At 36.9% G+C, this 14,984-nt stretch overlaps 1 protein-coding gene across 1 annotated transcript; it reads right to left on the minus strand.

Moving 5' to 3' along the window:
• Positions 1–3,172: 3,172 nt before the first annotated feature.
• Positions 3,173–14,410, minus strand: LOC311095293 (calmegin). Its single transcript, XM_084133763.1, has 13 exons — positions 14,189–14,410; positions 13,995–14,068; positions 12,840–12,898; positions 12,438–12,579; positions 12,272–12,353; positions 11,914–12,106; positions 11,563–11,722; positions 7,439–7,529; positions 7,203–7,358; positions 6,386–6,505; positions 6,200–6,299; positions 6,047–6,125; positions 3,173–3,631 (listed from the first exon to the last, which is right to left on the minus strand). The coding sequence occupies exons 1-12, from the start codon at positions 14,252–14,254 to the stop codon at positions 6,049–6,051; spliced, it is 1,320 nt and encodes a 439-aa protein (XP_083989889.1). The 5' UTR covers positions 14,255–14,410; the 3' UTR covers positions 3,173–3,631; positions 6,047–6,048.
• Between the last annotated feature and the right edge of the window lie 574 nt (positions 14,411–14,984).

The raw sequence follows: 14,984 nt of genomic DNA on the forward strand, positions 1-14,984 counted from the left end.
GTTACCAGTAAAATTTATAAAAAATTTGAGACCAAAAATGATTCAGACACTTTGACCAGACCATGTTTTGCTTGAATGTGTTTTTTCTTTTATTGCTAATGTGACCTTTTTACACCACAGACTCAACAAAATGAAGCATTGCTTGGTAATTGGTTGACCTAAATTGGTATTATCTAATTGTGTAGTTAAATTTAACAGCGGACAGCTTTTCAACCTAATTCAATTGTGAGACAGTCTAACAGAAGGATGGACAAAACCAGTGAAATATCAACTGATCTGATAACTCTGAGTTCTTGTCGTATTTTATTACCATTTTCTAAAGTATAGCAAATAAACTGTGATAATGTGAGAAATGTTGAAGGTGTCTGAATACATTTTGGTTTGACTGTACATCAGTGTCTAACAGGTGTCTAGAAGCGTCCTACCACGAGTTGCCAAATTAGGAAAACCTCACACAATTGCAGAGGTGCGAATCATCCCTGCTGCCGAAGGTATCTGTCAAGTTATGTTTGAAGAGAATTTCGCACAACAGATTAGTGACATCGCTCTTTCTAACAACAATGTTAGCTGTTGCATATCTGACATGGCAAGCGACGTTGAGGAGCAATTGCTAGCTAGCATCATGCAAAGCCAGTACTATGTCCTGCAGCTTGACGAGACAACTGATGTTGTAGGACTAGCACGGGCTTGCTTACCCATGTCAGATAAAAATGGCAGTATTGAGGAGGACATTCTTTTCTCTCCGTCTCCACCAGCGAACACAACTGGCGAGGCATTGTTTGAAGTTCTGGATGGGTATATATACAGGGAGGTTTTAGTTCCGAAAGGTTGAGAACCTTTAGAGTCTTGCAAGACTTTTTAAACATTTAGTCACTTGTGTTAGACTTTCCAGTGATGCTTCCCAAAAAGGGAAGCTTTTTTCTATCTTATTAGCCAAGGGCTTAATTATCATTATTTATAATTTAATGACCAATCTGGCATCTTTCTCTCAAGATAACATTAAGAGAGTTTGGGAGGAAGACCTTGACAGACCCCTCTCTGAGGACACAGTTCAAAGTAGTTCACAGAGCTCATATATCCAAAGGTGAACTAGCTCAAAAGTTTCCTGGTACTAGCCCCTGTGCAATAGGCTTTTGATGCAGCCTGGAATCATCATAGTTGTTCGTTCATTTGGCCAGAAGAGGACTGGTCCCCCGAGTGATCCTAGTTTCTCCCAAGGTTTTTTTTTCTGCTTTACAGCTGAATTTGAAGTTGTTTGTGAATTTTGAAACATTAACACTATATTAAGCTGCTTTGAAACCATCTGTATCGTATACAGCATTAAATAAATAACCTGACTTGACCAAGTCTTACCCTACTGAAATTTAGTAATATTTAGTATGTCATTTTGAAGATGACATTTTGAATGGCTATCACTGTAGGAGAGGTTTCAGTGCACTGAAAAACTTATTTTGTGAGGAAACGGCTTATCACTTAATGAATCGATAGTCTAATCTTCAACAAGTTTGCCATTGAACATTCATTTTGGTTTGATCTCTCAAATTCTCAAAGTCAAAGTCATGGACAATGTTGCAACTGGTAGGATTCAGTGAATGGCACTTCTCAATCATTCATATGCTCTCCACAAACAGTTTTTGACTGTCACTGTCAAGACAGCACTTCAGAACGTTGGAACACACGTGATCAAAGCTCACCATTACACCATTGAGCAGGGTTTATTGAATAATCTTAGTTGCATATGTATCAACACTGACAAGCACAATTCTAACAAGTGTTTTATTATCAAACATCATCTCATAAAATGTATAAAAACCTCACAATAATAACATTATGCAACAATAGAAAGCACTGCAAGACCATTATAAATAAGTAAAATAAATATAATAATATATAATTAATATAATACATATAATTAATAATTATATTTTTTGATTAAATTAAATGTTACAAATTATAAATAATATAAATGATTAAATTATATAAATGATAAAATAAAAACATTATTTTATTTAAAAGAAAATGTGGGTTCTCTCTTGAAGCTGCACACACATACAGTTTGCTACTGAAACAGATCCTTAGATCTCTCAACCCATAATAAGAACATCTCTGAAAATATGCTCTGATATCATAATATGTTCCACATTTAAATTTCATGTTTGATGCAATTAAATATCAAAATCATAATTTCAAGTAAACATTTAAATTAAAATCCTAGTGGCATATATACCATTCAATCGGTTCCAACATCTTTACACATTATATATTATATATTTTGACAGATGCAGTCTAATAACTTACATTGTGAAAGAGGTACATATTAGAAGCACTGACCTGCATGCTTAAACTTTTTTTTTTTGTATTGATTTTCTGTCTTGTAAAGTTGTCTTTTCAGCAATGCACCTTTCACTGATTTTTCTTCCTGTCAAGTTTGTCATTCTTGTAAATCTTGAATTATTTAAAAAAATATTTAACATAAACATTTTAATGTATTTTTTAAAAAAAAAATCTTACGCTGTCTTAGAAATGCTATTAGTACCCCAGATAGCACACGTACATCACAGAGACATCTATTTGATGTGTGTGTTTACATCTGGAAGATGTATTTTTTAGAGTGTTTGCTCATCTGCAATATACGTCTATAGGACGTTTCCTGTCAGATGTCAAATAGACGTTTAGAAAATGTCTTAAAGATGTAATGATTTAGAATGTATATTAAATTGACATCTTAAATATGTCTATCAGATGTTAATAAACAGCAGATGCTTTCCAGATGAAGTGATCTTTAACAGACATCTTGCAGACGTACGTAAAGCTCAAGTCTGTGATGAGCTTAACAATACATTGTCACAAATGTAGTGTTCTGCAATAACATGAAACTTTTAGCGCAATGATATCACATTAAAATTTATATTTTTATCTCTACACTAGAACAAATGAGTCACTGCTTTAAATAAACCATTAATGAGAGAACTAGTACTGAATACTTCTGCATGGCATCGCATTTGCAAAGCTACAGCTGGGAGAATTTGCCTAATTAGTTTTATATGTAGTAATATGTTGGCTCGATTACAAGAGATGAATGTAAATCTGCACAGCATTCCATCATTTCACACTATTAAAACAGGGTGATAACATATCTTTCAGTTCAGTAAGGAGTCAGGACCACTTTTGTCAAATTCATATTTTATTATAATGATAATGCATACACAGCTAGTGTTGGCGGTATGGTTGTGTTCTGGGCAAACTTCATGTTTAGCAAGTCAAACTCCCCTTGGGATAACAGAACAGATCCAGTAATCATGCATACATAATTACAATTCACAAAACGAGTTGTTTTAAACAAGCCAAAATACATGAGGAAGGATGATTACAATGTAACTTACTGGTATTACTGAAGACAATGGTAAGACAGATATCAGATTAGATTACAGATCTCTAGGCTAGGTGGAGTTGGGGATGGAGAGGGAGTTAGCATCCAGCTGTGCTAAAGAAGAGTGGCTGAATGAATGGGGATTTAAATGAACCTCTGTGATAAAAATGAACAGCTGATGCAAGCTTGACTGATGTGGACTGCTTGAACTAACATGATGCTTGATGTCACTCTGCTGAGGTTTGCCACTGACTCTGTGAACTGTGAAAATGAAAGAATAATGGATTAGCCATTTGGACTGTCAACATTTATGGAATGACAGAAACATCATGGGTCAAATCCCATGAAAACATGTCTGGGACATATTTCATCCTAAAATCAGAAGAAATTTTTTTTAAGAATCAGTAACATCACAACATGACAATTTTTCTTCTAAATTCACATTACTGTAATGACCACTTAACCAGCTGACCAAAGACATTCAATCACTGAATATGTTAAGGAAACACATAAATGCACAGCATTTGAAAACTACTTTAATCACTTCATGTGCCAAATTCTGCACTGAATACATCAGGAGTGTTACAAACAACAAGTTGGTTTTGTAAATTGTAAATTGCAATAAAATCAAGAATCTGTGATTTGTTAATTCTCTTGAACCTTTATTTAACTGACAAGAGTAAAAACAAAAGATTTACGATGTTTTCACTGACCAACTTGCATTTTGTAAATATAAACAAGTTTTGATTTTGATGGCTGCTACACACTCCACAAAAGATGGGACAGAGGCACGTTTACCACTGTGTCACATCATCTTTCCTTTTAAATACACTTTTTAATCATTTGGGAATTGAGGATACTAGTTCTTGCAGTTTTGCAAGTGGAATATTTACCCAATCTTCATGTTCTCATCCCAAGGCGTCATATACTGACGCTTTTGAAATTTCGTCTACATTCGACGCACATGGCACCCTTTAGCGTCAATATGAGACGCAGATAAATATGGGCCAGAAGGCGCCTCCTAGTGGTCTAACCCTAACCCTACCCCAGACCTAAACCTACCCATAATCTGCGTCACAAATTGACGCTAAAGGGTGCCATGTGCGTCGAATGTAGACGAAATTTCAAAAGCGTCAGTATATGACGCCTTGGGATGAGAATGCGTTGTATATTCATATTATTAATATATTCATATTATTTATATATATATATATATATATAGGGATGCCTGCCTTTACATGCACAAAGCTGTTCTATCGGGTTGAGGTCAGGACTCTGTGCAGGCCAATCAAGTTCCTCCACACCAAACTCGCTCATCCATGTCTTTATGGACCTTGCTTCGTGCACTGGTGCGCAGTCATGTTGGAACAGGAATATGATTTCCCAAACTGTTTCCACAAAGTTGGGAGCATGAAATTGTCCAAAATGTCTTGATATGCAGAAGCATTAAGAGTTCCTTTTACTGCCAAGCCCAAACCCTGAAAAACAACCCGACACCATAATCCCCCCAAACTTTACACTTGGCACAATGCACTCAGGCAAGTACTGTTCTCCTGGCAACCGCCAAACCCAGACTCGTCCATCGGATTTCCAGACAGAGAAGCGTGATTCGTCACTCCAGAGAACACGTCTCCACTGCTCCAGAGTCCAGTGACGGTGTGCTTTACACCTCTGCATCCGACGCTTTGCATTGCACTTGGTGATGTAAGGCTTAGATGAAGCTGCTCGGCCATGGAAACCCATTCCATGAAGCTCTACGCACTGTTCTTGAGCTAATCTGAAGGCCACACGAAGTTCTGTAGATATTGAAAGTTGGCGCCTCAGCATGCGCTGACCCCACTCTGTGATTATACATGGCCTAAAGTGCCACTTTGTGGCTGAGTTGTTGTTTCCAATTCCTTTCACTTTGTTATAATACCACTAACAGTTGACTATAAAATATTTAGTAGTGAGGAAATTTCATGAATGGACTTATTGCACAGGTGGCAACCTATCACAGTCCCACGCTTGAATTCACTGAGCTCCTGAGAGAGACCCATTCTTTCACAAATGTTTTGTAGAAGCGTCTGCATGCCTAGGTGCTTGATTTTATACAACTGTGGCCATGGAAGTGATTGGAACACCTGAATTCAATGATTTGGAGGGGTGTCCCAATACTTTTGGCAATATAGTGTGGATATATACAAAAATTCTTTGCAATCTTGCATTGAAAAATGTGATTTTTTTTTTATTGTTTGACAATTCTCTCATGATATTTGGCACAAAGTGGTAAGCCATGACACATCTTTGCTTATAAAAAAACAGATTACTTTTTTTCCTTTTACACTCAATCACGAGTCTTAGGAAAACAATAGGGCCTCTGCTCCTTTGGAGTAATAAGGTAAAGGTGTCAAGTTATGCACTGTGTAACACCTGTAATGCTCATTATTCTCAGTGGTTATTCTAACTAGAGTTTTCTTAACATGGCACAGTAATCTGCTACCATATGACAGTAAAAAGGACAGTAATACAGTGATTCTGACAGTATACGGCAATAACAAATACTACCATAAATTATTAATGTTTTTGCAGTTATATTGGTCTTTTTGTCCACATTACAGTAATAAAGATGCAGACTATATTTTTGGGCAACATGTGACCTGGACATGAGATTCACCCTGTGTGTCTCATACTTACTGTTAACTTGTCACTTCTGAGTTTCTTGGAGCCCTCTTGACCGCTCTGCTTTTAGCCTCGACTCTTGTTTGATTTACACCTTAAACACAACAAAATAAATGAATTTTATGACAAGCACAGTGCAGTTTCACAGGTCCTGTAAGCATCTCTTACCATCATTATGAGTGACGTGTTCCTCCATGTCCTGACGTCCATCTGTCTGAGGCTCATCTGTTTTTTTATAGTAATAGTTTTGGTCTGGTGGACCAAACCGCTAAAATACACACACATACACAATATTGAAACTATCACAAATGAAAGATCACAAATTTTGTGAATATTTTTATTCATAAAATGTACCTTATTAGGCCACATGAAACTAATGAAGAGGATGATGGGAAGGCCCACCGTGAACACATATAAACCCCAGAGCCACGGCCGCTTGACCGTCGCCATCAACAGCTTTTCTATCATTCCAGGCTACAAGAGGACAGTGTGAAATAGATGTGATCAATTTACTGTTAATTATTTTAAAACATATGAAAAACACATTTTTGGTTTAAATTTCCTTGATTGTAAGTGAACGAGTATCTTATATCCTCCTAGACTTGGCGGTAACACTTTACAATAAGGTTCATTAGTTAACATTAGTTCATGTATTAACTAACATGACCTAACAATGAGCAATACATCTGTTACAGTATTTATTACTCTTTATTAATATTAGTTAATAAATATACAGCTGTTCATTGTTTGTTCATAGTGCATTAACTAATGTTAACAAATACAACCTTTGATTTTAATAATGTATTAGTAAATGTTGAAATTAATATTAACTAAAGATTAATAAATGCTGAAGAAGTATTGCTCATTCTTAGTTCATGTTCACTCAGGTAGTTAACTAATGTTAATTGATGAACCTTACTGTAAAGTGTTACCGACCTGGTCGCCATTTCTTCACATTTTGCCTTCACTAGATAATTTTAATCGGGTGTGTCAGTGGATGAAGTGTTTTGAATAGATGTGGTTTCATTAATGTGAGCTTATAAGAGCTGCATACTAAATGACAGATTATGACAGAACATGCGAAATGCTCTTTATCACAGAGATTAGTCAGTTTGGTGATGCAGACTGGCTGTTCCAGTTAAAGGATAATTGGTTAACTGTTGCTTACTACCTTTCTCTTGCTCCATGTGTCTTCAGTCCAACGCCTGGCCACCTCCAGACTGTCACAGAGAAAGATGTTGTCGAACATCACATCTCCAGTGAGGGTCCACAGCTCAAATCCCACAGCAGCGACGGGGCTCATGGTGAACGGCTGCTCTCTGCTGTCCTAACACAACAACCACACGAGGACAATGATGAACTGCACACGGCAAATTGCAAATGAGATATTGTGGAGTGCTAGCCTACTTTATCATTGGGGTTTGTGCTGGGTTGGCTCTCTGGATTTGATAATGCAGGACGAGATGAACGCTCACGAGACGACGCCACACCATCTGACCTGTCCAAACAAACACACATAAACACGACTACAGATTGATAAAGAATACTTTGGTTGTCCAGTGACTTGTAATGGATAAACATAAGCCAAGTTAAGTCAAATTTATTTATTTAAGTCTTTTTACAATACAGACTCAAGTTTACATCTTTACAGTAGTCTGTACAGAACTCTCTCTCCCCTATATACAGTGAGGAAAATAAGTATTTGAACACCCTGCTATTTTGCAAGTTCTCCCACTTGGAAATCATGGAGGGGTCTGAAATTGTCATCGTAGGTGCATGTCCACTGTGAGAGACATAATCTAAAAAAAAAATCCAGAAATCACAATGTATGATTTTTTAACTATTTATTTGCATGATACAGCTGCAAATAAGTATTTGAACACCTGTCTATCAGCTAGAATTCTGACCCTCAAAGACCTGTTAGTCTGCCTTTAAAATGTCCACCTCCACTCCATTTATTATCCTAAATTAGATGCACCTGTTTGAGGTCGTTAGCTGCATAAAGACACCTGTCCACCCCATACAATCAGTAAGAATCCAACTACTAACATGGCCAAGACCAAAGAGCTGTCCAAAGACACTAGAGACAAAATTGTACACCTCCACAAGGCTGGAAAGGGCTACGGGGAAATTGCCAAGCAGCTTGGTGAAAAAAGGTCCACTGTTGGAGCAATCATTAGAAAATGGAAGAAGCTAAACATGACTGTCAATCTCCCTCGGACTGGGGCTCCATGCAAGATCTCACCTCGTGGGGTCTCAATGATCCTAGGAAAGGTGAGAAATCAGCCCAGAACTACACGGGAGGAGCTGGTCAATGACCTGAAAAGAGCTGGGACCACCGTTTCCAAGGTTACTGTTGGTAATACACTAAGACGTCATGGTTTGAAATCATGCATGGCACGGAAGGTTCCCCTGCTTAAACCAGCACATGTCAAGGCACGTCTTAAGTTTGCCAATGACCATTTGGATGATCCAGAGGAGTCATGGGAGAAAGTCATGTGGTCAGATGAGACCAAAATAGAACTTTTTGGTCATAATTCCACTAAACGTGTTTGGAGGAAGAAGAATGATGAGTACCATCCCAAGAACACCATCCCTACTGTGAAGCATGGGGGTGGTAGCATCATGCTTTGGGGGTGTTTTTCTGCACATGGGACAGGGCGACTGCACTGTATTAAGGAGAGGATGACCGGGGCCATGTATTGCGAGATTTTGGGGAACAACCTCCTTCCCTCAGTTAGAGCATTGAAGATGGGTCGAGGCTGGGTCTTCCAACATGACAATGACCCGAAGCACACAGCCAGGATAACCAAGGAGTGGCTCTGTAAGAAGCATATCAAGGTTCTGGCGTGGCCTAGCCAGTCTCCAGACCTAAACCCAATAGAGAATCTTTGGAGGGAGCTCAAACTCCGTGTTTCTCAGCGACAGCCCAGAAACCTGACTGATCTAGAGAAGATCTGTGTGGAGGAGTGGGCCAAAATCCCTCCTGCAGTGTGTGCAAACCTGGTGAAAAACTACAGGAAACGTTTGACCTCTGTAATTGCAAACAAAGGCTACTGTACCAAATATTAACATTGATTTTCTCAGGTGTTCAAATACTTATTTGCAGCTGTATCATACAAATAAATAGTTAAAAAATCATACATTGTGATTTCTGGATTTTTTTTTTAGATTATGTCTCTCACAGTGGACATGCACCTACGATGACAATTTCAGACCCCTCCATGATTTCTAAGTGGGAGAACTTGCAAAATAGCAGGGTGTTCAAATACTTATTTTCCTCACTGTATATATATATATATATATATATATATATAATGATAATTAGTGTTCAAAGCATTCTTAACTGACTCTTCTGATCACCAATGGAGCCTTTTCACATTTCACACTTGACACATTTCCACAGTGGTCAACATCACAGATGTGGTAGTTTTTCATATCATTTTTTTATGATATACATTTACAATGCTTTACTTTATGTTACATTACCACAGCAGTAGACCAAAAATTAATTAGCGCTGCGCGGGTGTTTCTTATACAACAGCTGAGGAAGCGATGGAAATTTCACATCATTCTCTCTTCCGATCTGACTGACCGATCTCACAATATTTTTTTCCTCTTTTAGAAAGTCGTGGAAGCACTTTTTTTCTTTTGTTTTGGAAATGTGAAAAGAGTTCATGTAGCATTTACTTAATCCACACTACAGTCAAAACAAATTGTAATGATGCAAATTATTATTACTGTTTGAAAACAAAATAAGTATATTCTATTTTTAGCAGCTACTACTCCAGAAATACTCCAAATCCTTCTGTCCCAAGGGATAAAGGCTGAGAAGGAAATGGATTCACTAAACATTTTTAATAAAAAAATTCTCATAATTTCTTATTCTCTAAATTCAGAAAGAAAAAAACTCTTTAGGATGGTCTTTTCCCCTTAAGTTTGTTCTTGTGGCAAAACTTTTTTTTTTTTTTAAGTTAAACTTTTAGATCCCCATTTAGTCAGTTTAAGATATTAAGTTTTACAGCATTACACCACTTATTACTACTACACGATTTTACATTTTTATAATTATATATCTTCCGGGAGGGCTGGAGTCTCTCCCAGTGTCATACTGCTCTGCAGCCATAGTGCGCCAGAACGCCCACCACACTGTAGCTTACTGGTGGAGAGGAGACAATTACATCCTGGGATTTTTAATGACAGTCATCTAAAGGACATTGCTGTTTGACAGTATAGTGTCCCCATCACTTTAATGGGGCGTTAGGACCCATTCAGACCACAGGGTCAGCAGCGCCCCCTACTGGCCTCACTAACACCTCTTCCAACAGAAACCTAGTTTTCCCAGGAGTCAACCCTTCTCAGCTTCAGTGGGCAAGTCTACTTAAAGACTGCATGATCAGTATTAAAGGGATAGTAGACCCCCAGAAAAAATGTAATTCTGTCATCATTTACTAGTCCTCACGTCGTTCAAAACCCATAAGACTTTCGTTCATCTTCGTTACACAAATGAAGATCTTTTACATGAAATCTTACTCGTGCTGCGTAACACGAGAATGAACCTCATTGGTTCTTGCTGAAGCTCAAACGTGCTGCGTAACACGAGAATGAACCTCATTGGTTCTTGCTGAAGCTCAAAAGTGATGCGTAACACGAGAATGAACCTCATTGGTTCTTGCTGAAGCTCAAACGTGATGCGTAACACGAGAATGAACCTCATTGGTTCTTGCTGAAGCTCAAAAGTGATGCGTAACACGAGAATGAACCTCATTGGTTCTTGCTGAAGCTCAAACGTGATGCGTAACACGAGAATGAACCTCATTGGCTCATTGGTGTGATGGAGGGTCAGAAAGCTCTCAGATTTCATTAAAAATATCTTAATTTGTGTTGCGAAGATGAACGAAAGTCTTATGGGTTTGGATCGACATGAGGACGAGTAATTAATGACAGAATTGACAGAAAAATGACACAATCATTTTTGGGTGAACTAACCCTTTAAGGTTAATTTCACATATGGCACATCGACATACTTGTATAAATTTTACTAATGCAACTTGAAAGTCATTGTCCACTCAAAATTTGGAAGGTATTGCAGCTCTTTTACTTTAACAGTAATAAATTAAAATAAATAAATGTAATATTCCAAAAAGAACATCCATAATATGTTTTTTTCTTCTAAATGCTCTCTGAAGAATAGCTTTGTCAGATTTCAGAAAACTGTCAGAGAGACAGTTCCCTTGTTGAGTGTTCAAAGAGAGTAAATGTTGGTTGTGTCCACACTGGTAAATTAGGGACTACACCTGTGAGTGAAGATTGAAGATTATAAGCCACCTATTCAACCAATTAATTAATTAATTCATAAACCAATGAAGATTAAAACCCATTTTGTTTAAACTGATCCAGGAGGACCAAATATTAAACAGGTTTCAAAACACTGGACTACACAGCTATTACAACTCATCTATCAGATATCTCTCTCAGTGTATAAATAACTCATATACCTGTTGTTTATAAATAAATAAAAATCAGCATACCTTTCATGTTCCAACTTTAGGTCAGAAGTTTGAACCCCATCCATTAAGGCCGCATGAGGTTCCTGTGTTTCGTGAGGAGTGTCCATGTCTTCCAAAAGACTGCCCTTGTTTATCAGTGTCAGGTCAATAAAGATTTCAAAAGTGTTGTCAGGGTACACGTCTGAAAAGAACATTTTCACTCAAATAAAATTGCAACCAGCATGTCATTAAGCAAGATTAGACACTTTCCATACATAAGATTTGCTATTAAAAATGAACTGTCTAGTTTATTAGAATGTAGACTTGCTTCAAATCACAGCATTGATTTGAACATGAAGTCACTGAACATGTATTTCTTTACTGACTACTCACGTAACGTGTAGAGATGTGGACGCTGGTCAATAAAATAGTCACTAAGATCCACTTCTGGTTGCCGAGCGTGTTTTTCCTCATATGTCCCTGTGATGGGATTGCGACGGCTAAGGATGAAATGTATCTTGTGTGCGCTGCCACACTTATCTGGACCAAACATAATCGTGTATGGGGTGGCATCACTGAACTGGCTCTAAATGACAATGACAACACAGTGTAGAGAAAGCAATGTGAATTTCTTTTTAAAATATAAAGATTTGACTGTTTGTCTCATTTAATAAACTGTTCTTCGTGTTTTAATTCACCAAGCTAAACCTGTTCCGGTGCATAACAGGATTGTGTGAAATGTAAGTATTACCAAACGAAGATCATCTGAATGAGAAAGCAACTTAATGTAGGCTCCACCACAATCAACCAGCTTTTGGAAGAAAACCTCATACCTGCAGATGTTTTCAAAAGAAGATTTAGTCAAGCGATTTTATTTGTGTTTTAAGGATAGAAGCAAATTGATCAAAATATCTTACTGTAAGCAAAGAGGTTTGTCTTTAAAGTGGTACACTTTCCTCAGGTAAGCAGATATGGCGTGGTGTCTCCCAGGGGATTTGAGGACCAGGCCTCTGTTTCCCAAAAATCTTGGTTCACTTGGTTCCTCTACTACCCACTCACCTGTGTAAAGAAAGGTTTTTCATATTGCCATGTATTTAAGTAGCACTGTAAAGAGGAGAATAATATACAGTACTTTATATTGATAAGCCATGATAAGCAGGTCATTATTGCACAATAAACCCCTTCCTTCAGACCCACATCACGTCCTGATCATCCTTCAGGGTTATTTTGTTATAATGAATGGCTGACTATATAACTCACATTTTAACACTGCTACATTGTTTTCAATATTCAAATTTATATTCACAAAATGCATATACCATTATATTTGAGAAGTTTCAGTTGCTCATCTTTCACCGCTTTGGACAAAACCCAGTTTCTTCAAGCAAACAAGGAGACAGAGAATAACATTTGATGTTAATGAGAAACCATCACTTAATAACTGGACATGACTTTGATCTAATGTAAACTAATATTTTATATTATTTATTTATATGGGTGTTTCTGCAACTACAGTCACTTTCGACTCTCCCAAATAAAAAAATAAAAAAATCAACCCCTTAGAATTTGTATTAATTAATCAGTCTGTAATACATTTAAAATGTACACACAATTGCATGCCATTAAAATTTTAATCTGGAATATGTAAAATTTTTATGCTTTTATACATTACAATAAATATACATACATACATACATTTAAAATTAGGGTATTTTACTATATATATATATATATATATATATATACATTTAAAATTAGGGGATTTTAAGATTTTCTTTATGCCAATTAATATCTTGACAGTGAATGACTTATAATTTTAATGTGTAAATCAAATGTACTGAAGAGGTAAAATAATTTTTCGCTAATAAAAATCTGAATAATAATTCAAATAAAAACATTGTTGCGGTAATGATATTTTGTTATACTATATGTATTGAACAGTAATATATGTATGGTGAGGACACACAATAAATACTTCAGAATTTTTTTTATCTTTATCTTATTTTTCTGGATCTTGTGAGTGACTTAATGTGGGTGGCCCAATCTGGCAGCTATGTGCTCATGTGCTAATTTCTGTTTCCATAGAAACTAGATTTGTTTGGTTTTGAACAAATGCTTTATTAAAACTATTTTTCAGAGTTACGGTGTAGGGCAAAAAAAATAAAAATATTTATATGAAACTAATTAATTTGAAATAATGTCAAATTGACATTATTACATACTCATATTACATACCTGAGGATTGAGACCACAGTTGAGACATGAACAAAAATGGTGTTTTAACCTATGAATACTTCCTCATTTTCATTAAATCATAACCAGTAATTCTTTCTATGTCAATGTATGATACTGTGTTTGAATTTATTAAACATCATATGACAAATTTGAACATAAATCTAAAATCTGCCGGGACTTTGTGCCATTAGTTGCAGAAACACCCACATACTGTATGTCAGTGAGTTTCCGGAACCAACCTGTCCAGCGCGTTTGCGTCAAACGCCTCGGCGAAATAAACCTCTTCTGGTGTCGCGACGGGTGTGTTTGCGTTCTGAACAGCAGAGTTCGTTTCAACAGGGTTAAAAGCAAAAGCAGCTGTGATAGGACTCTTTACACATGAATATGTTTTATGTGCACTGGCCACACACAATGCAATAACCATTATATTTACCTGTGATCCACTGATGTGAGCGAAACACAAACAGAGGCCAAAGAGCAAAGGCTGACAGCGCATCATATCTGTATCTGTGAGCAGGAACAATCTTCTAAGATTATGCTTGATGAAGATCCTTATTTCTGTCCCTCAACTCTACTTTTAACGATTTAGTTTAAGACATGCTTTACATGAGCCTATTAAAACTTGACTTGGTAACGTGCGTAATCATCTTCCTGTATTTATGGGTTAATAAACGTGGACTTTGATCTCTGTCCTGCTGAGCCCTTGCGCTTTACGTGAAAGATGGCAAAGGAGTTTAAATAAGGAATCATTGACGAAGGACGTTCGATCTATGCACTTCACAATGCTTACACACACACACACACACACACACACACACACTAAACAAATCCAGTAACAGTCCGGTGTCACTGGTATAAGTACCACACCTCAAGACATTTTTTTTTTTTTTTTTCTTCAGTTGTTTCAATCATCAAGTCAATAGGAAAGAGGCAGACTATGAAGATCTCTGAGATCCATCTTTTTCACGTCATGTGGGGAAGATGTTGGAAAAGCATGTGCTGGACCCAGGTGGAGGATTTTTCTGAGGAAAAGTGTGTAGTTTAACTGTAACTTCAACAGGGGTGTGGTGGTAAGGTCCTGTCTTTGGTTCTTCACATTATTTACAAACCCATTTATTTCCATTGAAACTACTTTTAGAATTTATTCATTTATTTTTTACAAGTGTGGCTTTCTGCCAGGCTTGTGCAAAATTCAGAATTTCAGAATTGGCCTCCATTCAATTCATGAA

The sequence above is a fragment of the Abramis brama genome (genome assembly GCF_963993115.1).
Source record: "Abramis brama genome assembly, chromosome: 13".
NCBI classification, from domain to species: domain Eukaryota; kingdom Metazoa; phylum Chordata; class Actinopteri; order Cypriniformes; family Leuciscidae; genus Abramis; species Abramis brama.